We start from the raw sequence: 25,280 nt of genomic DNA, 5'->3' as shown, positions 1-25,280 counted from the left end.
CGACGAATGGGACGAGACCTGGTTGAGCTGCACTAGAGAAGGCAATGAGTGTTATCACTATGTCGGAGACACGCTAGCTTTCCCAAGGCAGACGAACTTAGAGTGGTTACAATCATCCGGGTTTAAATTGTGCTCAAATTTATTTGCTTTTGACGCAATATTTACACTGAAGCTTGCAGGCGGCTATGGTAAGGGGGTGAAATTTCCCGACCAGGTGCCAAGTGCTGCCAATCACAAAACGCACTGGCCCAGCTAACCAATCACAGCACATTTCGTATTTCAGAAGGCGGGCCTTCATTTGATACAGGAACTATTCGAGCCGTTCATGCCAGACTGGGGAGAGATGTGTTGTAATAATGTAAAATATGTGAAAAATAATGTGTTTTTCGAACAACCTAGTATGAGAGCCTGTTCTAGTACACCCCCAAAACAAAATCAAGACTTTGTAAAAGAGCAGAATAGGACCCCTTTAAAATCTCAAGATTGATTTTTTTAGCTTATGACAATGTCTTCTGCACCACTTTTCAGTGATTCGTGAAAAAATGACTCTTATTCTTTGCTAGTGAACAAAATATATGCATTGCAAACAGTGTAGTCCAATTAAAGAACAAATTACTTTTTTAAGTCAGTGCTTTTAATGAATAATTTAAAAACTAATCATTCACTGAATGTGCTCTTTGAATCCTTGGTTACTGAATCAACAACAAGTTATTATTGAAACTGAAGTACATAGTTAGGGTGCTGTTGTTAATTTACCAAAATATTTTTGCAGTGTACCAAGTTAGAATGCTTCCTGTATAATTTACAGCGAGAGCTGAAAGAAAATGTATCTTATATAAGCGAAATGGACATTGCAACTCATACATACCTAAATGAACTGAAATAAAATTGAATTTGAATCAGGAAATGTGTATTGATACCCATCCCTATACATTATTAGGTTCTCATTGTACCTTAAACTCTTTCTCTTCTTTTTTTCCTGAACAGTTCAACAACTTTGAGCAAATGTGCATCAACTTCACAAATGAGAAACTGCAACAGTTTTTCAACCATCACATGTTCATCCTAGAGCAGGAAGAGTACAAGACAGAGGGCATAGAGTGGACTTTCATAGACTTCGGATTAGACTTGCAGGCCTGCATTGACCTCATTGAGAGGGTTGATATAGAATTACATATAATTGTGTGAAAGCATGTGTATGTCTGTATACGATTACACTAATACTATTATACAGAGTACACTAAGCAACTCTAGCTGTTACATCCGTTTTGCGTTGTTTGCAGCCATTGGGTATACTGTCTATTCTGGAGGAGGAGTGCATGTTCCCTAAAGCCACAGAGAGCAGCTTCAAAGCTAAACTCTATGATAATCACTTTGGCAAGTCTCCCAACTTCCTGAAACCGAGGCCAGACAAAAAACGCAAATATGAGACTCACTTTGAGCTGGTGCACTACGCCGGAGTGGTGAGTGGAAATAGCTTCATATTTACACACATATTTCAAGGCAATTTTTTACCATAGCATACAATAGAGTCTTTATAAGCCACATAACGGAGGCCAGTGGAATTTGTTAAGCAATTTACAGTATGCATTTCCGCCATAGAATGGCACCATTTAAGTAACAGAGATAGTCTGGAGCAAGCTGAGGTTAAGTGCCTTGCTCAGTGACACAATGGTGATAGCTCAAGCCTTGATCAAAATAATTCACTTAAAATATAATATCAATTCACATACATGTGTGTCGCCAGGTGCCATACAACATCAGTGGATGGCTGGACAAAAACAGAGATCCTCTGAATGAAACAGTGGTGGGAATCTTCCAAAGGACGTCAAACAAGTTAATGGCAAGCCTCTTCGAGAACTTCATCAGCTTAGATTCAGGTGCATATAATTATAAGTTATATTCAAGAGTTGATACCAATGGACCTGACTGTACTAAGGTTTGTTTTGTTCCATGTATACTTTTGGGAACAGAAGCAAAGCCAGGGAGCAAAGAGAAGAGGAAGAAAGGATCATCTTTTCAAACAGTGTCCCAGCTGCATAAGGTGGGTCAAATTATGTTATATCTAAATGGACCAGAAACTCTTTTTAAAATATCTGCAAATGTTAAAACTATATAGATATTGGAAATGGTGTTGGAGAGTGAGCCATTTAAGACTTGCAGTGATGTTTAGGTAATCTGACTCATGAACATCACTTTAAGTCTGTGCTGGCTCAGCTTTCACCAGCTACAGATTGAAAGATGCAGGTAAGATCTGACTCAGTAGTTAGCAGAACTAGTACATAATAATATGGACTACATGTTGAATGCTCTTTCCTTCTCTATCACTATAGGAGAATCTGAATAAGTTGATGACTAATTTGAGAAGCACTCAGCCTCATTTTGTGAGATGCATTATCCCCAATGAGACAAAGACTCCAGGTACAAAAAAATTAAATACAAAAAAATCAGTGTAGAGGATAATACCATTTGTTGTACAACAAGCTCTCCATAAACCTACCGTAAACACACCATCAGTCTTCTCTTCAGTTTTTGATCTTGTATCTGATAGGGATAATGGAGCCATTTCTGGTTCTGCACCAGCTTCGCTGCAATGGCGTCCTGGAAGGGATCCGCATTTGCAGGAAGGGATTTCCCAATCGCATTCTTTATGCAGAGTTCAAACAGCGGTGAATTTTTGTTCATGGATCACATTTGTAATCTCTATTATATTAATATCTATGATTTTCACTTAATTTGAATTCTACTTATATTCAAATTCAACTTGCAATTGTGCATCTGGTTTACTAGCTCAATTCAAATTTAGCCACTTAAAAGTCCATTCTGAAAGGCACACAACTTAAAAATTAATAAAGATATTTAATTAAACCTTCATGACTTACTAGTTACCGTATCCTGAACCCTTTGGCCATCCCGGAGGACACATATGTGGACAGCAGGAAAGCTGTAGAAAAGTTGCTTGGGTCTCTGGATATCGACCACACCCAGTACAAGTTTGGCCACAGCAAGGTTGGTTCATGAATTTGTCCTCTGTCACTCCCTTCATACCGAATATTTTCAAACACTCAAAGCCCATCCTAGACTACACTGACCTGCGAATCTGTGCTCTTCAGGTTTTCTTTAAGGCGGGACTTCTTGGCCAGCTGGAAGACATGAGGGACGAACGGCTATCTGAGATTCTAACCTTGCTGCAGGCCTTCTGCAGGGGCAAACTCATGCGGATGGAGCGCAGGAGGATGATGAAAGAGAAGTATGTGCTGTTTGGATGTCCAAACCATGACAATAGTCATAAAGTGTCTAAATAACCCAATGCAAATAGTTGCTATTACTCACCGACTAAAGAAAGTGTCAGATTGCAGATCTCGCTTCCTTGAGCCCGTTGTAAGCACTGCGATAAACTGTTGAGAGTGTGCATAGGGCTGAAAGCCTGCAAATCAATGGGAGGAATGTCCAAAGGGTATGCGGACTATGTTGTGGCGTGTGTCCGGCGTGTGTCTGTATGTTTTGTATGTGTGTGTGCTGTCGCTACAGAAAAAGCCGGTTAAACCCCCTCCACCCCAAATGGCATTTACAAAAGCAGGTGTGGAGGTGGGTCATATATCCCGCAAACAGCGCACATACCAGTTGTTGATGGTTCCTTACCAGAGTCACCCCCTCTCGTCTTTATTATAAATAACCCTATTTTGTCCAGAATGGATTTGGCTGGGAGCAGGCTGAAAATTGCTGAAATGCCATCCCAGGTGACAGGGGGAGCCTGCAAATGTATGGGAGGAATGTCCAAAGTGCATGCAGACTATGTTGTGGCGTGTGTCCGGCGTGTGTCTGTATGTTTTGTATGTGTGTGTGCTGTCGCTACAGAAAAAGCCGGTTAAACCCCCTCCACCCCAAATGGCATTTACAAAAGCAGGTGTGGAGGTGGGTCATATATCCCGCAAACAGCGCACATACCAGTTGTTGACGGTTCCTTACCAGAGTCACCCCCTCTCGTCTTTATTATAAATAACCCTATTTTGTCCAGAATGGATTTGGCTGGGAGCAGGCTGAAAATTGCTGAAATGCCATCCCAGGTGACAGGGGATTAAGTCATCTTGTTTCTTCAAATGGGTTCAGCTTTAGATAATCAACAACCTCTGCCTGACCTTTGACTGTCCCTGATTGTGTCGACACTTCAGCAATGCGGAATTGATTTACTCTTTAGGCATGTTCAGTATCACAGTGGGATTACTGATATAGAACACACAAAACAATGGCGTGTGGCAGCCTGGCCCTATTTGGTACGAGCTAATTTAGAACAACAAGGGCATGGAGTGTGAGGTGCAGGCCACAAAATGGATGGGGTTTCTTTTATTCTTGGACAAAAGAGCCAAGTTTGAAAGAGTTCTGAGAAGTAGTAAAAGGCTTTATCTTGATACTCATCAATTAGGCCTATACTAATATCTTTTGTTGAAACTTTGCAATGTATTCATCTGATGTTTTATGTAATCTGTAATACTTCCTAGACAACTCTATTAGTACCAGTACCAAGGTCAATGACCTGATTCTTATTTGTCCTGGATCTATTAATTTAAAAATATGTTTGAAATGCAATTAATTCACACAGTGACTTGAATACAGCGCTTCTATAATGAAAATTTGAAGAGATGAAATTCATTTTGATATTAAGTCAAAATATCAGAGTGTTATGACTGTCCTGATATTAGAAGGAGAAAGAAAATAAAACCGAAAGAAAATGTCATTAAACCATCATCTGATTATCTTCACTCAGGGAAGCTCTGACGGTCATTCAGTGGAACATCCGTGCCTTTTACGCTGTCAAGAACTGGCCGTGGATGTGTCTGTTCTTCAAGATCAAACCCCTGCTGAGGAGCGCAGCTACAGAGAAGGAGCTGGCTACACTGAAGGAGGAGTTCCAGAAGCTAAAGGAGGTTCTCGAGAGGTCTGAGGTGAAGAGGAAAGAGTTTGAGGAGAGACAGGTCTCTTTGGTGCAAGAGAAAAATGACCTCTCCCTACAGCTTCAAGCAGTGAGTGTCAGAGTGGATTCATACCAATGAAACAAGTTGAAATTACGAATCAGAATCACATAGTTACTAACATGATGATTTCTTGATGGCTTCGTGATTGTATCTTGACATTGAGTCAAAGGCACGATGGGAAGAATTTTTTACATTCTGACCCCAGGAGCAGGATAACCTGGCCGATGCTGAGGACCGCTGTAACCTGCTGATCAAGGCTAAGATCCAGATGGAGGGGAAAATTAAGGAGCTGATGGAGAGGCTTGAGGATGAAGAGGAGGTTAATGCCACTCTCCTGGCCAAGAAACGCAAACATGAGGATGAGTGTATTGAGCTGAAGAAAGACCTGGATGACCTTGAGATTACTTTGGCCAAGGTGGAGAAGGAAAAACATGCCACTGAGAACAAGGTACATTATGGAAGATACGTTCATGTATGGGAAAATGTGGTCTGCATTAGATCCTCAAATGAACCGATTAGCAAGAACTGTCTTTTTACTTGAATCTCAGGTGAAAAACTTGTTGGAGGAAATGGCTGCATTGGATGAAACCATCCTCCGGCTGACAAAAGAGAAAAAGGCCCTCCAGGATGCTCATCAGCGGGCTCTGGAAGACCTACAGAATGAAGAAAACAAAGTGAACATGCTGTCCAAGACAAAGATCAAACTTGAGCAGCAGGTGGATGATGTGAGTATGAAGTGGACTCAGTAAAACCCTATGAGATAAACTTAAGACTCCATAACAATCCTTAACTTCTTATTCACAGCAAAGATTTACTGCATAGCAGGTTAAAGTAGAAATAAAATGCTTATTAGCCTACATAACAGACAATACATTTCTTAGACCTCATTGTTTATTATTATTCATTGCCTAACCGCAACAGTTAGAGGGCTCTTTAGCGCAAGAGAAGAAAGTGCGTATGGATCTGGAGCGAGTGAAGAGGAAGCTTGAGGGAGATCTAAAGATTTCCATTGAGTCATCCATGGATTTGGAGAACAACAAACAGCAGCTAGAGGAAAGACTGAAAAAGTGAGATTTTACAGACATTATGCAGTCTTAATGTTGCAAATGGAAGCACTGTGCTATGTTGTATTATCAAATGAGATCTAATTAAATCTGCATATGGTCTTTTTTGAAGGAAAGACATTGAAATGGTTCACATAGGTGCAAAGATTGAAGAGGAGCAAGCCTTGGTTATTCAGCTGCAGAAGAAAATAAAAGAATTACAGGTAATTTGGCTAATGACTGAAAATTTGCAGACAGAAAACATGTCTGCATAATGAGTTTACTATAATAGTATACTATACTATTCTATAACAGTATTATGGTAAACTCTTTACAGACACGTATAGAAGAGCTTGAGGAGGAACTTGAGGCTGAAAGAGCAGCTCGATCAAAATCAGACAAGCAGCGTACTGAAGTGTCAAAGGAACTAGAAGAGTTAAGTGAACGTCTGGAGGAAGCAGGAGGTGCTACCACTGCCCAGATCGAGATGAACAAGAAGCGGGAGGCTGACTTCTTAAAGCTGCGGAGAGATCTGGAAGAAGCCTCACTGCATCATGAAACTACTATGGCCATGGTGTCTGTATGTTTTGTATGTGTGTGTGCTGTCGCTACAGAAAAAGCCGGTTAAACCCCCTCCACCCCAAATGGCATTTACAAAAGCAGGTGTGGAGGTGGGTCATATATCCCGCAAACAGCGCACATACCAGTTGTTGATGGTTCCTTACCAGAGTCACCCCCTCTCGTCTTTATTATAAATAACCCTATTTTGTCCAGAATGGATTTGGCTGGGAGCAGGCTGAAAATTGCTGAAATGCCATCCCAGGTGACAGGGGATTAAGTCCTCTTGTTTCTTCAAATGGGTTCAGCTTTAGATAATCAACAACCTCTGCCTGACCTTTGACTGTCCCTGATTGTGTCGACACTTCAGCAATGCGGAATTGATTTACTCTTTAGGCATGTTCAGTATCACAGTGGGATTACTGATATAGAACACACAAAACAATGGCGTGTGGCAGCCTGGCCCTATTTGGTACTAGACATACTGAGCTAATTTAGAACAACAAGGGCATGGAGTGTGAGGTGCAGGCCACAAAATGGATGGGGTTTCTTTTATTCTTGGACAAAAGAGCCAAGTTTGAAAGAGTTCTGAGAAGTAGTAAAAGGCTTTATCTTGATACTCATCAATTAGGCCTACACTAATATCTTTTGTTGAAACTTTGCAATGTATTCATCTGATGTTTTATGTAATCTGTAATACTTCCTAGACAACTCTATTAGTACCAGTACCAAGGTCAATGACCTGATTCTTATTTGTCCTGGATCTATTAATTTAAAAATATGTTTGAAATGCAATTAATTCACACAGTGACTTGAATACAGCGCTTCTATAATGAAAATTTGAAGAGATGAAATTCATTTTGATATTAAGTCAAAATATCAGAGTGTTATGACTGTCCTGATATTAGAAGGAGAAAGAAAATAAAACCGAAAGAAAATGTCATTAAACCATCATCTGATTATCTTCACTCAGGGAAGCTCTGACGGTCATTCAGTGGAACATCCGTGCCTTTTACGCTGTCAAGAACTGGCCGTGGATGTGTCTGTTCTTCAAGATCAAACCCCTGCTGAGGAGCGCAGCTACAGAGAAGGAGCTGGCTACACTGAAGGAGGAGTTCCAGAAGCTAAAGGAGGTTCTCGAGAGGTCTGAGGTGAAGAGGAAAGAGTTTGAGGAGAGACAGGTCTCTTTGGTGCAAGAGAAAAATGACCTCTCCCTACAGCTTCAAGCAGTGAGTGTCAGAGTGGATTCATACCAATGAAACAAGTTGAAATTACGAATCAGAATCACATAGTTACTAACATGATGATTTCTTGATGGCTTCGTGATTGTATCTTGACATTGAGTCAAAGGCACGATGGGAAGAATTTTTTACATTCTGACCCCAGGAGCAGGATAACCTGGCCGATGCTGAGGACCGCTGTAACCTGCTGATCAAGGCTAAGATCCAGATGGAGGGGAAAATTAAGGAGCTGATGGAGAGGCTTGAGGATGAAGAGGAGGTTAATGCCACTCTCCTGGCCAAGAAACGCAAACATGAGGATGAGTGTATTGAGCTGAAGAAAGACCTGGATGACCTTGAGATTACTTTGGCCAAGGTGGAGAAGGAAAAACATGCCACTGAGAACAAGGTACATTATGGAAGATACGTTCATGTATGGGAAAATGTGGTCTGCATTAGATCCTCAAATGAACCGATTAGCAAGAACTGTCTTTTTACTTGAATCTCAGGTGAAAAACTTGTTGGAGGAAATGGCTGCATTGGATGAAACCATCCTCCGGCTGACAAAAGAGAAAAAGGCCCTCCAGGATGCTCATCAGCGGGCTCTGGAAGACCTACAGAATGAAGAAAACAAAGTGAACATGCTGTCCAAGACAAAGATCAAACTTGAGCAGCAGGTGGATGATGTGAGTATGAAGTGGACTCAGTAAAACCCTATGAGATAAACTTAAGACTCCATAACAATCCTTAACTTCTTATTCACAGCAAAGATTTACTGCATAGCAGGTTAAAGTAGAAATAAAATGCTTATTAGCCTACATAACAGACAATACATTTCTTAGACCTCATTGTTTATTATTATTCATTGCCTAACCGCAACAGTTAGAGGGCTCTTTAGCGCAAGAGAAGAAAGTGCGTATGGATCTGGAGCGAGTGAAGAGGAAGCTTGAGGGAGATCTAAAGATTTCCATTGAGTCATCCATGGATTTGGAGAACAACAAACAGCAGCTAGAGGAAAGACTGAAAAAGTGAGATTTTACAGACATTATGCAGTCTTAATGTTGCAAATGGAAGCACTGTGCTATGTTGTATTATCAAATGAGATCTAATTAAATCTGCATATGGTCTTTTTTGAAGGAAAGACATTGAAATGGTTCACATAGGTGCAAAGATTGAAGAGGAGCAAGCCTTGGTTATTCAGCTGCAGAAGAAAATAAAAGAATTACAGGTAATTTGGCTAATGACTGAAAATTTGCAGACAGAAAACATGTCTGCATAATGAGTTTACTATAATAGTATACTATACTATTCTATAACAGTATTATGGTAAACTCTTTACAGACACGTATAGAAGAGCTTGAGGAGGAACTTGAGGCTGAAAGAGCAGCTCGATCAAAATCAGACAAGCAGCGTACTGAAGTGTCAAAGGAACTAGAAGAGTTAAGTGAACGTCTGGAGGAAGCAGGAGGTGCTACCACTGCCCAGATCGAGATGAACAAGAAGCGGGAGGCTGACTTCTTAAAGCTGCGGAGAGATCTGGAAGAAGCCTCACTGCATCATGAAACTACTATGGCCATGTTGAGGAGAAAGCATGCGGACACTGTGGCTGAGTTGGGGGAGCAACTGGACAACCTGCAGAGGGTCAAACAGAAGCTGGAGAAGGAAAAGGCAGAAATCAGAATGGAGTCTGAAGATCTGGCATCGAACCTTGAACATTTCTCCAAAGCCAAAGTAAGACATCTCAGTGTGCTTAATGTTTTTCCTGAGACTCATAATGCTGTTGTGTTCCATGGAGCTTATGGTTAAAACATATAGAGTAAACATGAACTGGGTTGAAAAATACTTTATTAACTGCTGTTACATACCAAATGAGAGAAATAACAAAGAGACTGTTGTTTGCAGGCCACAACAGAGAAAATGTGCCGGATGTATGAAGACCAGATGAATGAGTCTAAAACCAAGGCAGAGGAACTCCAGAGGCAGCTAATGGATGTCACCTCTCAAAAAGCACGGGCCCAGACAGAGAGCGGTCAGTGTCCTGCGCTTTGGAACAGAATAAAGATCAGGAGCTGGAAATATATTGCACATTATGATTGGAAGTCTCCAATAGAAATTCAGATTTACATTTGTCTTAGAAACAAGTGGCATAACAGAGCTGAAATAATATGAGAAAAGGTCACTGGCACTTGGTAAAGGCTTTGTTCTCTCTTTTCGGTCTTACCATTAACAGCTGAGGTCAGTCGCAGGCTGGAAGAGAAAGAGGTTCTGGTTATGCAGCTGCAGCGAACAAAGAGTGCTCTCAGCCAAACCATGGAAGAGCTGAAGAAACAGCTAGAAGAGGAATGCAAAGTGAGCCAGATTTTAGATCAATTGGATGCATTTGTACTATATCTCTTAGGGTCAATCTATTAAAATTTCTAACCACAATTATTCACATATCAATGTTTGCTGAAGAAAGACATGAAACAATATTATGGCAGATAAGAAAAGTATTGAAAAAGGGCTTTAGAAGTTTTAGAAGTACACTACCGTTCAAATGTTTGGGATCTGCAAGATTTTTGGGGGGGGTAAGAAATGAATACGTTGATTCTGCAAGGACAGAATAAACTGATTAAAAGTGACAATAAAGACTTTTACAATGATTCTCACAATGTTTCTTGAGGACCAAATCAACATATTAGAATGAATTCTGAAGGATCATATGACTGGAATTATGGCTGCTGAAAATTCAGCTTTGCCATTACAGGAATAAATCACATTTTAAAATATAATTAAATTAAAAACTGTTATTTTAAATTGTAATACGGTTTCACAATATTACTGTTTTACTGTATCTTTGATCAAATAAATGCACCTTTAACGAGCAAAAGAGACTTGCTTCAGGAATATTGAAAAAACCTTATTGACCCAAAACGTTTGAACGACAGTGTTTATATATTCAGTATATTCATCTCAAGTGCATCATATTTAATATTATACTGGGTTTGTGTTTATGTGCCAGGCAAAGAACAGTTTAGCTCATGCAGTACAGTCATCCAGGCATGATTGTGAACTTTTGAGAGAGCAGTTTGAGGAGGAGCAGGAGGCCAAATCCGAGTTGCAGCGTGCTCTGTCTAAAGCCAACGCTGAGATTGCACAGTGGAGGACAAAATATGAGACTGATGCCATTCAGAGGACCGATGAACTAGAGGACGCCAAGTAAGATCACTCACTCACTGATAAAACAGAATTGCTGCTTTATTTTATAAAACTGATTTATCTTCCTTCAGGAAGAAGCTGGTTGCACGGCTCCAAAGTTCTGAGGAGGCAGTGGAAGCCTCCAATGCCAAATGTGCCTCGCTGGAGAAGACCAAGCACCGTCTGCAGACTGAGATTGAGGACTTGATGGTTGATTTGGAACGCTCTAATGCTGTGGCTGTTGCATTGGACAAAAAACAACGCAATTTTGATAAGGTCAGGATAAAAGTATTTTTAAATATTTAATTTAACCAGAAGTAGCAGATAGGCATTGTTCATAATTCTTTTCTGCTAACACCTATTATCATTATTATGTCCAGGTGCTCTCTGAATGCAGGCAGAAGTTTGAGGAGACACAGGCCGAGCTGGAAAGCTCTCAGAAAGAGTCCCGTAGTCTCAGCACAGAGCTCTTCAAGCTCAAAAACTCCTATGAAGAAGCCCTTGACCAGCTGGAGACAATCAAAAGGGAGAACAAGAACTTGCAGGGTACAAAGACTTCATAGACATCATAGACTTCAGGACAGGGCATATCTGTGAAATTGCATAGATTCATAATAAGCCAGGGAGATTATATTTTGGTCCAGAATGATTTTCAAAATGAACCCAACCAATATGTTTGTTTTGCAGAGGAAATTACTGACTTGACTGATCAGATTAGTCATGGCAACAAGACCATTCATGAGCTTGAACAGATGAAGAAGGTACTGGACCATGAGAAGAGCGGCATCCAAGCAGCACTGGAGGAGGCGGAGGTGATGAATATGACCTGAAATACCAGAAAATGCTCACCAACAGACTTTATATACTTGGGTAAAAGCTAATGCGCCGCTAACTCTGTGTGACACAGGGCACTCTGGAGCATGAGGAGAGTAAGACCTTACACATCCAGCTGGAGCTCAGCCAAACAAGAACTGAAGTTGAAAAGAAACTTGCAGAGAAGCATGAAGAGATTGACAATCTCCGGTAAGAGAGAAAGACAAGAAAACACTTAACTATTGAAATTCCAGCATATAAATAAACCACATTAAGCTATTTATCAATGCAGTCGAAACCATCAGCGGATTCTGGACACCATGCAGACCACACTGGATGCAGAGATCAGGGCACGTAATGAGGCAGTCAGGGTTAAGAAAAAGATGGAGGGAGATATGAATGAGATGGAGATCCATCTGAACCATGCAAACAGACAAGCTGTGGAGTCTCAGAAAATGGTGCGCAACCTACAGCTTCAAGTTAAGGTGAGATAGAAGGACTGGTTGCATCAATATGCAGATTCAAAAAGATTTTTGGGTATGCATGATATAGTGATACTATATTAGAGAATTTTTTTTTAATTATCAGTATCCATTGATATTGAATATTTCATTATTCATGCTCATTTCCTCTAATTTTACATTTAGATTACTTTTGCTGTCATCTAATATTTAAAGTTTGTCTTTAAAAAAACATGAATAATTTAATAACATATCAAATGTAATCTCTAGCAGATCTCAAAATGAATGTCCATTTTCATAATGTACATCATAATGTTGTGATGACCAAATTCACTTCTAGCATTTCAAATAACTGATTTTATTTTTTAATTATTTAGACAAAATCACATACATTTTAACATCAGACTTAACAAGAAAATAATTACCAGCTTATCTGTATCTGCCAGAATTTCAATATCAATGCATGCCTATTGATTTGTATTACACACAATAAAATTGTTATAGAAATAATAATTTCAATTTAGTATGTTAGTGCCCTTTTATCAACTGCAGTTGGTTTGTCTTCTCAGGACCTGCAATTAGAGTTAGATGAGTCTATACATCAGTGTGAGGACCTGAGGGAGCAGGTGACGGTCACAGAAAGAAGAAACACCCTGCTAACAGCAGAGTTGGAGGAGCTGCGTGGAGTGATGGAGCAAACGGACCGTATGCGTAAAGTCGCTGAGCACGAGCTTCTGGAGTCCACTGAGAGAGTGAACCTGCTGCACGCTCAGGTAAAACTCAATAATTAATGAAACAACTTAGCAATAATTAAACGTCATGATCAAACCTCTCAATCCATTGATCTGTACAGAACACGGTAGTGTTGAACCACAAGAAGAAGTTAGAGAGTGATCTGTCCACACTGTCGGGCGAGGTGGATGATGCTCTTCAGGAGTGTCGCAATGCCGAAGAGAAGGCGAAGAAGGCCATAACTGATGTGAGTTCCTACTGAAACAAGAATAGAGTGCATTAGAGCCTGCCTACGTTTTCGGCGGTGTTGGTTGCAGAAGTTTTTTTTTTTTCATTCATTTTTTAAAGTTTTTTTCCACTCTATTTAAAAAAAAAAATTCTTGCTAAGGCATTATAAGCCATGAACCAAGCCAGCCACCTAGAAGGTGAATCACAACATTTCAAACTTTTAATTAAAATTTAAAAAAAAGAATTCGAAATTTGGATAAAAAGACAAACAAGACTGTGTACTTAACAGCTTTAATGAGGGAAAGAACTACAGCCCTGCGAAGCACTGCGAGTGACAATCAATTTAAAAACATTTAATTTAAACTTAATTATATCTATAGAAACTGTATATTCATTGCAGTATATACAGTGGTGTGAAAAAGTGTTGGCTTTCACACAGGGGCATGTATATATATATAGGGTGCTTAACAGAGCTCTTTTGGCAAGATTTGCTAGCCGCAACTCAAATTCACACAAATTAAACACATTTAACACAAATTCCGCTGTTAAACATGATTATTTTAAAAACAAGGTAAAATAACAAATGGCTTCAACAAAAGCATCAAGTAACTACGTCAGGCCTCATAACAGGTTTGCCTTTAAATGTTTATAAGTTAGTGTTAAAAATCAGTTACCTTATGGAGAGAATAAGTTTTTACTTCTAAAACCCAACTGTTGCACTCTAATAAAGGTTGCCTTAACATTCACATCAAATGACCAAGAGCTCCCATTAGTGGTTTTAACCAAAAGGAAACTACTTAAACAAACCATTTAGGACACCTTAGTAACCTCATAGCAACCACCCGCAAAACTCTAGCATTATCACTGTGAGGTTTGCATGGGCTGAAAATGCAATCACCTATTCTTATCACAACAATGAAGTACAAACACTGAAACTTTTTGATGATACTATAACTTTTAACCAAATGTATCCCCCTCATTAGGCAGCCATGATGGCAGAGGAACTGAAGAAGGAGCAGGACACCAGCAGCCACCTGGAGAGGATGAAGAGGAACATGGAGCAGAGCATCAAAGACCTGCAGATATGTCTGGATGAGGCTGAGCAGTCTGCTCTCAAGGGAGGAAAGAAACAGATTCAGAAACTGGAAATTCGGGTAAGCAGAAAAGCGTCTATTCCAGCTTTGGTCAAGACATGAATATAACATTTTATGGATTAACCTGCATCTGTGGGAACATTTCAATCCTCAGGTGCGAGAGCTAGAGGGAGAGCTGGAGTGTGAGCAGAAGAAGAGTGGAGAAATTCAAAAAGGAATACGAAAATATGAGAGGAGGATTAAAGAGCTGACTTACCAGGTATTACTCACAGGACACACGTGAAACAGCAGGAAAAACTGTATGTGTCATCTGCAGTGCATTTAAAAGGCCGTTCTGTCTGTAGACAGAGGAAGACAGGAAAACTCTCCTGAGGATGCAAGACCTGATTGACAAACTACAGGCAAAAGTAAAGAGCTTTAAGAGACAAGCCGAGGATGCAGTACGTATCTCCTGTTCATTCTGCGATATTAACCCAGTAAATACATTCTTTTAGTATATAATTGGGCCAAAATGGTGTTTGAACATAAAATACATCACGCGACCTGTTAAACAATATGGCGTTGTCCGTTCTAAAGCCCATTTTAAGGCACACAAATTTCAGCGCTCTGTATCTTACTGTTGTACGGCAGGAGGAGCAGGCCAACTGCAATATGTCTCGGTTCAAGAAGATCCAGCATGAGCTAGATGAAGCCGAGGAGAGGGTGGACATAGCCGAATCTCAGGTCAACAAGCTGCGGGTGCGCACCCGAGAGACTCATGTCGTCAAGGTAACATACAGTAAACTGATCTCAGATACTTAAATAGATCGATCATCCAAAAATGAGATTTCTGTCCTCATTAACTCACCCTCTTTCTTCTGTGGAACACATAAGAAGATAATTAGTTTTTTGTCCATACAGTGAATATCAGAGGGGTCCAATACAACACTGGAACCAATTGACTTTCATTGTATTGCCCAAAAAAACAGAGACAGTGAGAGAGAAAACACAGAGACTTTTCAAAATATCCTCTTTTCTGTTCCACAGAAAAAAGAAAGTCATACAGGTCTGGAATGATGAGAATAAAAATTACACAATTTTCATTCTTGGGTGAACTAACCCTTTAAGTGTGAAAAAATTTAAATAAAAAAATAAAAGTGAGTCATAACAAACATACATTTTTGTTCACAGATCGTGGAGTGAAGACTTAAGCCAGATAACTTTTAAGAGTCATGTATCGTGTGGCAAGTACCTTTCCTTTCTTTTTGGTCTTTGTAAAATGCTGCAAGGCACAGAGGTTTTGGAAATGTTTAATGCTTACTGAGGGTCAACGCAAACTGATTTTTCTTGTTGTGATTGAAGCCTTCAAAGACAAAATGCTGATTTTCAGATGTCAAATAGTAGTCTTGAAAAGTTTTTTTCAAGTGTTTGTTCATATGTCCTTCTTGGAAAGGTCTCAGGCTGCAGAGCTCATAATTTGCTGTGTTTTGGAAAATCACAGTTATACAGTACAGCTGAAGAACAGCACAAGGAAACAGCTGCGTGCCTGTACCTTTCTGTAACAGCTGATTTGGACCCACAGGGTATTTGAAAAGTTATTTGGACATGATAAATAAACAGCGCCTAAATGGAAATGCTTGCATGACCATGTCAAGTTGCACATAAATTCATTTGGAATAAAAATGCTAAGAATGTGTTGCTCTTGTCTTTATGATTCAGCACAACCTGTATCACCAAATAATATACCAAACCTGTGCTTCCAATTTCAACAAAGTGGGTTAATTGATCACTTTATGTTCCTTCTATGGATGCAAAGTCATGAGGATGAAAGTTGAGATAGTCACAGTTGGTCTCCTAGAACTTTTTTGATAATGCTGATTTAAAATTAAAAAAAAAATACAGACAAGCCTAACCAGGGAGACTAGCTACAATCGGGTTAAACTGTTGTCGTCAGCAGGAAGACAACAAAAGACAGATTAGATACAATAAATTGTAATTATAATTGAACTTAAAAAGTAAGTAACAAACTTGATGCAGGAAGATATATATAAAAATATTCTTAATTAATCTAACGGCCAGATAGTTACATATAAGCTTGCATACATATAATATTTCTGACATTTAGCAGGCCTAGGTTGCTTTGTTGCTTTCAATGTATATATCCATCTTAATATTACTTTGTACTAATGAATAATTTAATAAATGTCATTAATTGAATGTAACAGAAAAAAAGTACCTCACCTCAAAAAACACGCCATTTCGACCACAGACCCTGAGCAATATGTGCGCAGCGCACTGTTGTGTTGCCAACCTAACTCAGAAGGCAACCTGGTCCGGAGGAGAAGAAAAGAGTCCAAAATAATTAACCATGGTTTTACCACAAATAAAACCAAAAAACATGGTTATTATAGTTAAACCATGGTAACCACAAATTAACCATGGTTTTGCTACTCTAACCATAGTTTAAAAATGGTATTTGTAGTAAAACTGGTTATACAAATGGTAATCAATACACCAAAAAAAAATCTTAAACCTGGCTCTAAATCCCTGCAGTACCATGAAAGACCTGATTTTAAATGATTACTTAGTCTACTGCTGTAGCGATACAGACAGAAACATGCTTATGATAAAACGTCTTTATTTTCTTTTGATGCTTCTGTGTCACTCTGCAAGTACGGGGCTGAAAAGTTAAATTTTTAGGTCAAGTGAGAACTACATAGATAATTACATAAATATACAGGTAGTATGTAAACTAAGCCAATCACCAATATTAGACATTAGAATGTCCCTGAAATAGCCGTTTTGTTTGTTTGTCTTTTTGTAGTAAGAGGCAGTGAGGCTCTTCCTGACTACTTCCAGGAGTTTGTCATTTCTGGATGTGTAAAACAAGCCAACCTTCATGGGGCGAGAGAGCTCAGCACTAGATAACAAGACAGCTGTAACTCTATGGACCAACTGAAAAACATCCAGACTCTTGTGCCACTGCAAACACAAACACACCTACAGTCGCATTACATATTCCCAAGAACATTCATTTCATATGTAATACTTTGAGCCAACACACATTCATGCTATTGAACACAAGCAGATCAATACCCTCGGCGCCATGAATACCCAGATACACTTGCACCCACACACACACATACACCTATTCTGTAATGCATCTGAATGGACTAGGTCTGATAAACTTAGGCATGATGTAATTCTGATGTAAAGAGAGTCCTCTCAGTCTCTATAGTCACAGCTCCAGGAAGTCTCTGTCCAGGTCCCTGTAGGCTTCATCAATGTAGGTGGCAATAGCACAGCGTGAACTTCTACCAGAGCCCAGCAGCACTGAGACCGTCTCCTTCCAGTAGGTGAAGGGAATACAAGAACTCTGTTTTTGGAAACAGACAGAAAAGTTTATGCCTTAACAGCTCATAACGGTGACAGAATGTGTGTTTGGTCAATCGAGCCGAGCTCACGTTCTCCAGGCAGGTGCTGTCCTTGTCCTTGTTGAGGTAGTGGTGCTGCCAGAAGCGCAGCAGGTTGTGGAAGTTGTTGAGCAGGTAGCCGGGGTATTTCTCTGCATATTCCTTCTCTTGCAGTGCGCTCAGGTAGAAAGGCAACTTGCCCCGCATCCGTGCCAGCATCAGAATCACCAGACTGGTGTTCAGACAGCTCACGTTCTCCTATGATTGATCAAAATCAGGGCAATCAGTTTTAAAGGGGACATCAGATGAAATTTTAACTTTTTTTGCATTTAGTTAAATTTCTGCCATGTCTGCCAGCTCAGAAAACTGAAATGAAAACACGCAGCCTGTTTGTTATGAGCTGCATCAGTCTGAAACTGTGTCATTCAGAGAGCTGCTTCAATGTGCAGCCGGTTTCTATGTAGATAGCTAGCAATTTGAATAAGACCTTCTCCAAGCCATATACGGATATATTCACACATCTTGTGTCGACACGCACAGGAAGAGAGGGGTGGGGTGAGCAGTAGCTCATTATCATTTAAAGAGACGTGCATCAAAACGGCTCGCTGTGAGCAGAGCTGTTTTTGACTAGGTAAAAAGGGTGTTGTTTTACATGACCATTCAGGAATTTTAACCAAAGTATGTTACAGACATTTCATGAAGACCCTAAAGAATCATACCAACATGTGGAAAATGGGCATCCGATGTCCCCTTTAAGGGACAATGATATATAATAAAAGAATCTTAAAAATCAAGTTTTCAACACTTGCTTCAAGTTTTTAAAAATTTAATCTTTGTATTAATGTTGGTTTTGATGTCTCTAAAACTGTCATGCGTTGAAACTAGGGATGTCAACGATCGATTAATTGTCGATAAGAAATGTAATCGATTATAGCTATCGATGGTCGATTAAGCAAGGTAGTTTTGGGGTGGGTGCGGCTCATGCGCAAAACACGTGCAGCAGAAGCGGCTGTGAGTGACTGTGACGAGGCTGGATCTTTTACGCAAATAATTCACAATGTACAAATTACGCTTTTAATGTGATCCAAACTTTAAAAACACATTAAAATAGAAACAATACAAAGTCCATCAACATGGAAAGCAATGGAAATCACCATTTGTAAATGGTCAGAAACGCGAATAATATCTTCAGCACGAGCAAGACATTTATATTGGATGTTGAGCTGCTGAGGAAAGCGAAAGTGAATACCGGTGCGTGTGACATGCTGAAAAAACACATTTAAAAAAAAAATTACATTAAAGGTTTAGTTCACCCAAAATTTTTAATTAGACTCTGTTTTACTCACCCTCGAGGCATCCTAGGTGTATATGACTTTCTTCTTTCAGACAAATCCAGTCGGAGTTATATTAAAAATTGTCCTGGCTATTCCAAGCTCTATTATTGCAGTCAGCGGGTGCTGCAGTTGAACAGTCCACAAGTCGTCAAATAAAGCATGGGCATTCATAATAAAACACGTCTCCGGGGGGTGAATAAATGCCTCCTGTAGTGAATCCATGCGTTTTAGTAAAAATAAATATCCATATTTCAAACGTACTAAACACTTTTCTCTCACTTCCGATATCTGTCATACGCGGAAGCCGTTCCGACAGATGACGCAGCACGTATGCGCAGCGCGCGCGTCTCTGAGATATGCTAGTCTCGCGAGTTTGTTTACAGGATCAAAGGAAGCAAAGTTTCCTTACTTTAGCAAAGGAAAACCAGTCTCCGCTTGGTTTATATCGAAATCCTCCGACATTTTTCTTTACAAATCCTCGGTATGTACTTCTAATTCATGACCGGCGTTTTGTTTTGTTCTCTCTCCGCATTCGTCACTAAACATGCTGCACATACGTCCTACATCATCCGCCGGAAGGGCTTCCGCGTATGACAGATACCTAAAGTGAGAGAAAAGTGTTTATTACGTTTGAAATATGGATATTTTTCTTACAAAAATGCATGGATTCACTACAGGAGGCATTTATTCACCCCCCGGAGCCGTGTGAGGCATGTTTTACTATGGACAGTTGAACAGAAACACCCGCTGACTGCAATGATAGAGCTTGGAATAGCCAGGACAATTTTTAATATAACTCCGACTGGATTCGTCTGAAAGAAGAAATTCATATACACCTAGGATGCTTCGAGGGTGAGTAAAACACAAGCTAATTTTCATTTTTGGGTGAACTAACCCTTGAATAACTAATTCCTACAACTAGTTAATTCGTAATTCTTAATTCGTGACCATGGCATCTTTCATCTTTTCATGGCATCTGGATTTCTAAAATGTCTTGGGCTGGCAAACATGAACAGTAACATCTTCAACAGATCTGATAACAGGCACTCTGAAAGGGAAACACTTGATATTTTCCAGTATTAATCATATTTGGTGTGAATGGATGGGGCTGATAAGAGCTTGCGTTTGATTGAGACTCGGACAGCAGCTCAGAACAAGGAAAGGAACCAGCGCACATTACAGTGAAATCAACACGACATGCATATTGATCAATGCATTTGAAATGCAACTAGGTGTGTCCATGGGAGTGGAGCTAGTGAAACACACGCCATGCATTGAACATACACAGAAGCATTATGCTCATTCAAACAGCACCTGTCATGTGCCCTCAGATTTTTGAGCTAACTGCATTTTAATGTAACTTCCAAAAACAATATTTACAGCAACAGAAACAAACTTTTCCATTAAGAGGTGGTATTATCTCATCCTCCCAGGCATTTTTTTTCACTTATTTCTTTCTACTATATTCCTTCCTTTCTAGTATTATTATTATTATTAGCATATTATCTAAATACTATCCCCAAAGGGAAACACTTGATATTTTCCAGTATTAATCATATTTGGTGTGAATGGATGGGGCTGATAAGAGCTTGCGTTTGATTGAGACTCGGACAGCAGCTCAGAACAAGGAAAGGAACCAGCGCACATTACAGTGAAATCAACACGACATGCATATTGATCAATGCATTTGAAATGCAACTAGGTGTGTCCATGGGAGTGGAGCTAGTGAAACACACGCCATGCATTGAACATACACAGAAGCATTATGCTCATTCAAACAGCACCCGTCATGTGCCCTCAGATTTTTGAGCTAACTGCATTTTAATGTAACTTCCAAAAAGAATATTGACAGCAACAGAAACAAACTTTTCCATTAAGAGGTGGTATTATCTCATCCTCCCAGGCATTTTTTTTCACTTATTTCTTTCTACTATATTCCTTCCTTTCTAGTATTATTATTATTATTAGCATATTATCTAAATACTATCCCAAAAAAAAGGCCTATATAGGCCTAGCCTATAAATTCCTGTAAAGAGAACCTGTAACCCGTTATCAGATCTGTTGAAGATGTTAAATGTCCAGAATAAAGAGTATATGTTTATGCTCTGTCACCCAGGCTATACATAAAGTTAGGGTGATATTAAATGACTTAACCCGTGATATAAGATTTTGTCAATACTACCCATCTAAGTCATTCATCCCACTATCAACCCACTACAAATGTACACTTCTTGTATTTCGTTTGGGTACCACAAGTGTCACTGTGGCCTCAAAGCAGTCAACTCGCCTACTCTGGCTTGATTGCTATTCCTGAGGTAAAACACGCCCTCCTCATTACCCTACGGGCAAAGAAATGTCGAAATAAATAAAAGTGGAAATAAAGAAATGTAAGAATAAAGAAAAAATAAAATGTGATAAAATAAAAATATAAATAAGGAAATAAAAGTATAATAATTATTTATTAATGTATTTATTTACAGTAACCTTTCTTTGTATTTTTATTTCTATATTTATTTATTTTTGCTTTTTTTTTTACATTTCTTTGTATATATATATTTGTATTTATTTATAATTTTGTCAGGTTTGGTATTCCATAGAATCCATAGTATCTCTGTCGTAGCACCACCGGTGGAAGCGGTTATCACTGACCGGTAAAGCCTCATGCGCTGTAGTTATAACTTAATTTTAAATGGCAATAATGTTAAATGTAAACATTGCTATTGTGTTGTACAATACAACAACAAGCACCGTGAAATCATTTTAGAAAGGCGCATTCAGCAGTGACAGGATAGGAAACAGCCAACAGTAACCTCCATTTAAAGTAAAATGATGCCAAACGTAACTACGGCGTGCACACTTCATTTCATCAAATTATCATAATCACATCTATTCATTTTACAATCCTACAACTTTTATTTAGACTAACAACCCCTTTCATTTGGGTGAAGAAGCTTGTGTTTTGAGTGCCATTTGTACATCCTGTCACTGCCAGTGACTGTTACTGCAATAGATGCATTTTGCAGTATTAAGGCTAACAATTAATCGATTAATTGATTGTTAATTTAAATGACAATCGATCATGGGAATGCTCCCATGACATCCCTTGTTGAAACCAGTACTAACATTTTTCTTTCCTTCCATTTTCCTAACATTAACATTTTGAAATGTACTGATCTTAAATATTATTTCAGGACAATTAAATGATGGTTATTACAGAATAAAAATGTTTCATTCAGAAATGAAAAAACTCATGTCACCCTATGTATGCAATGCATTTTGGCTTAGTCATTATACAGCTGTTTAACAAAGAAAGTTATGCAAAAATACCTTTATAGAAATCGAGAAATCAAAATAATGACCAAATAATTTGAAATATAGAGAGGAGCTCAGCTAAAACACATCTACTCCTTACAGTGCTCACTAGCGCCCCCGTCATTCTTCATAAATGTAGTAGTTTGGACGTCACCATCATTAAAGTGTGTGGAATTAAGGATAAATAAATGATACAGAGTTGAACTGTTATCCACTCAACTGCACAAGAATGATTACTTCAATATGTAAACTGATGTGCAGGTGCAAAAAACTTCAGCTAAAATGAATTGGATCTCTTTTGCTACTGCTCATGTGCCAGTGATTACTCCTCCCTGTGTCAATGTTGGCTCTCGTGCCATAGGTTGCCAACCTCTGACACAAGAAATGAAATCTTATAACTTGCCTGAGTGAGGGTTTGGACATTGATGATGCTGGTCAGTCTAAAAAGGAAGGACAACCTGTTTTCCACTTGAGCCATGTAGGACAAGAGGCGACACACTGAAAACACTTCAACCACTGAGAAAAAGAGACAAAGAAACACATTTTTTAAAACTGACAAATTTTTCATCCATCTCTCAATTAACTGTTCATTCACTTGAGTCAAACCTTTCATATCTTTAGTCTGGCTCTCAAAGCGGTCTAGAGACAGGACGATACATCGCACCAGCATGTTAGAGTCTACCAGAGAGCTGTTGATCTGAGTCAGGAACATCTGAAACTGAGGTGTCAAAAGAGAGAAAGACAGATTTGAGATCTACTGGATCATTTCAGTGTGTCTGCCATAAGACAAATCACAAGGGTCTGACTGTAAACTTACCTTCTCCTCAGTGTTGACATATTTGTTAAATCTTTTGAAGGCATCGATGTTGAACTTCATAAGCTCACCAAGTAGGTCAAAGTAGCTCTGAAGGACGTCATGTGACTTGCAGCCACTGTCGATGATGCAATATAGAATATGCTGAAAGAAGAGAATTATGAGATGGCTTAATAGTTCTATAACTGTTGTTCAAAAATTTGGGGTTGTAATAAGTTTGGTAAGTTTTCAAAAGATGTCTCTTATGCTCATCGAGGCTGCATTTATTTGATTTAAAGTAAAACAATAGTATTGTGAAATATTATTACAATTTGAAATAACTGATTTCTATTTTAATATATTTTAAAAAGTCATTTATTCCTGTGATTAATTTTCAGCAGTCATTACTCCAGTCTTCAGTGTCACATAATCCTTCAGAAGTCAGTCTAATATGCTGATTTGATGCATTATCATCAATGTTGAAAACAGTTGTGCTGCTTAGTATTTTTGTGGAACCATGATAGTTATTTTTTTGCAGGATTCTCTGATGAATAAAGTTTAAAAGAACAGCATTTATTTGCTTTATTTGAAACAGAAATCTTTTGTAACATCATAGATGTATTTAATGTCACATTTGATCAATTTAATGTATCCTTGCTAAAAAAAGTATTTAAAAAAACCTGTTGAACCCAAACTTGCTGAACGATAAGTGTATGTTCACACAGACAATTAAATGCATTACACACATATTTTGCCCACCTCTAACAAGCCTCTTCTGAGAAGGAAAACTTGATCGGCATATGATGGCGTTCCTCTCAGAAAACTCTCCACTGCTCTTGCCTGCCAAAACCTGAAGCGAGTTGTGTCAAAGTCATGGAGAATTGGCATGGAACCAGCCAAGTTGAAAGAAAACATTACAAATTGTAACTGAAGATCTTACCTGAATGAAGAATCAATTGGCTCTTTCCTCATGACCGAGATTAACCGTGTAAGAAGACCTTTTTTACCATCACAGACAAGGTTTCTGTAAAGCAATTAACCAAAGTTAATTTACCAGCCATTCAAAACTTGAGAATAAGGAAGCAATCAATTAATATGCTATGAAAAGGGTCCTCATGCCTGTCTGTGTTATTCAGTGCCTCCATTTCAATGATGTTTGCATTCAGGTAGATGTCACTCAGTTCATTCAGCTCCTGTCCACTTAGAAGAAGGTATTTATTCCTGTGAACAATAAAGAAAACATTTCATATCAGTCCAGTTCAGTTTTCTATGTCTCTTATTATTTAGTGTTGCATCTCTTTGTGATACCCACTCATGGTGGTCACTGAAGCTCTGCAGCAGCCTGAGGAACTGGATCTTGAAAGAGATCTCCTGATGCAGAGGGGAAAAGAGCTGTATTCTCACACTGTAACCAACCATATGTAAGAGTCAACTAAATAAGTCAGAGTAATAAAGGGCTGCTCCTTACTGGACTGCAGTCACAGTTCTGGTTCTGCCGATGTAGGACATGACCAGAAGTCTGCCTTCTCCAGATCAGTTTATCAAACAGGTTATTGAGACCTGGAATTAATTTGAACTCTGCCAACATTCTGTGAACCTGAGTCACAAGAGTAAAAATCTATGAAAAAATACTCTACCTTTCAAAAGTTAAGGGTCAGTATGATCTTTTTTATTTTTGAAAGACATGAAAGATTTCTATTTCAAATAAATGCTGTTCTTTTGAACTTTCTAAGAATCCTTGACCAAAAAGCATAATGATTTTAACAAAAAATATTAATGAGCACAACTTTTTCCAACACTGATAAATATAAATAACGTTTCTTGAGCAAATCAGCATATTAGAAGGATGACACTGAAGACTGTATGAAGACATTTACAATCCAACATCATAATAATGAAAATTCAGCTTTTTACATTTTGATAAATATATTTAAATATAAAACAGTTAAAATTTAAGTTTAAATTGTAATGTTCCATAATTAATATTACTGTTTTACTATATTTTTGATCAAATAAAAGCATGAGAGGCATATATATATGTATACAGCAGTCAACATTTGAAGTGGATCAAAAAAGTGGATCATCAAAGTCATCCTAGGACAAGTATGGGTATTGTTTTGGTTTTAGGACAAGAAAGGTTTTGATCCACT

The 25,280-nt window shown here is 38.8% G+C and overlaps 2 protein-coding genes across 4 annotated transcripts in view; one reads left to right on the top strand and one right to left on the bottom strand.

Annotated features, from left to right (window-relative positions):
* myh7bb (myosin, heavy chain 7B, cardiac muscle, beta b) overlaps positions 1-15,933 on the top strand; it is a 22,131-nt gene extending 6,198 nt beyond the window's left edge. For both annotated transcript variants that reach the window (XM_016247107.1, XM_016247108.1), the window contains 30 exons: positions 988-1,158; positions 1,284-1,463; positions 1,748-1,880; positions 1,974-2,044; positions 2,334-2,421; positions 2,552-2,669; positions 2,886-3,009; positions 3,114-3,250; positions 4,766-5,021; positions 5,179-5,421; positions 5,522-5,698; positions 5,895-6,040; positions 6,150-6,240; positions 6,354-6,590; positions 9,373-9,525; positions 9,697-9,823; positions 10,025-10,143; positions 10,796-10,992; positions 11,064-11,247; positions 11,352-11,517; positions 11,659-11,783; positions 11,879-11,994; positions 12,077-12,269; positions 12,815-13,018; positions 13,099-13,224; positions 14,189-14,359; positions 14,454-14,558; positions 14,644-14,739; positions 14,930-15,067; positions 15,470-15,933. In XM_016247107.1, the coding sequence (XP_016102593.1) occupies positions 988-1,158; positions 1,284-1,463; positions 1,748-1,880; positions 1,974-2,044; positions 2,334-2,421; positions 2,552-2,669; positions 2,886-3,009; positions 3,114-3,250; positions 4,766-5,021; positions 5,179-5,421; positions 5,522-5,698; positions 5,895-6,040; positions 6,150-6,240; positions 6,354-6,590; positions 9,373-9,525; positions 9,697-9,823; positions 10,025-10,143; positions 10,796-10,992; positions 11,064-11,247; positions 11,352-11,517; positions 11,659-11,783; positions 11,879-11,994; positions 12,077-12,269; positions 12,815-13,018; positions 13,099-13,224; positions 14,189-14,359; positions 14,454-14,558; positions 14,644-14,739; positions 14,930-15,067; positions 15,470-15,481 (4,404 nt within the window). In that variant the 3' untranslated portion in view covers positions 15,482-15,933. The remainder of the gene's footprint in view (positions 1-987; positions 1,159-1,283; positions 1,464-1,747; positions 1,881-1,973; positions 2,045-2,333; positions 2,422-2,551; positions 2,670-2,885; positions 3,010-3,113; positions 3,251-4,765; positions 5,022-5,178; positions 5,422-5,521; positions 5,699-5,894; positions 6,041-6,149; positions 6,241-6,353; positions 6,591-9,372; positions 9,526-9,696; positions 9,824-10,024; positions 10,144-10,795; positions 10,993-11,063; positions 11,248-11,351; positions 11,518-11,658; positions 11,784-11,878; positions 11,995-12,076; positions 12,270-12,814; positions 13,019-13,098; positions 13,225-14,188; positions 14,360-14,453; positions 14,559-14,643; positions 14,740-14,929; positions 15,068-15,469) is intronic.
* Positions 15,934-16,810: 877 nt separating this feature from the next.
* LOC107562468 (short transient receptor potential channel 4-associated protein-like) overlaps positions 16,811-25,280 on the bottom strand; it is an 11,875-nt gene continuing 3,405 nt past the window's right edge. Inside the window, exons 10-19 of one of the 2 annotated variants that reach the window (XM_016247105.1) lie at positions 24,599-24,748; positions 24,443-24,501; positions 24,250-24,351; positions 24,071-24,154; positions 23,890-23,980; positions 23,155-23,295; positions 22,944-23,055; positions 22,741-22,853; positions 17,743-17,949; positions 16,811-17,654 (exon numbers count right to left, since the gene is read on the bottom strand). In XM_016247105.1, the coding sequence (XP_016102591.1) occupies positions 17,517-17,654; positions 17,743-17,949; positions 22,741-22,853; positions 22,944-23,055; positions 23,155-23,295; positions 23,890-23,980; positions 24,071-24,154; positions 24,250-24,351; positions 24,443-24,501; positions 24,599-24,748 (1,197 nt within the window). In that variant the 3' untranslated portion in view covers positions 16,811-17,516. The remainder of the gene's footprint in view (positions 17,655-17,742; positions 17,950-22,740; positions 22,854-22,943; positions 23,056-23,154; positions 23,296-23,889; positions 23,981-24,070; positions 24,155-24,249; positions 24,352-24,442; positions 24,502-24,598; positions 24,749-25,280) is intronic. The other variant, XM_016247106.1, reaches the window with a different exon arrangement.

Source organism: Sinocyclocheilus grahami, unplaced genomic scaffold (assembly GCF_001515645.1).
Source record: "Sinocyclocheilus grahami isolate Dianchi unplaced genomic scaffold, SAMN03320097.WGS_v1.1 scaffold824.1, whole genome shotgun sequence".
NCBI classification, from domain to species: domain Eukaryota; kingdom Metazoa; phylum Chordata; class Actinopteri; order Cypriniformes; family Cyprinidae; genus Sinocyclocheilus; species Sinocyclocheilus grahami.
Note: the sequence above shows the minus strand (reverse complement) of the source record. Positions and strands in the feature narration are given on the sequence as shown.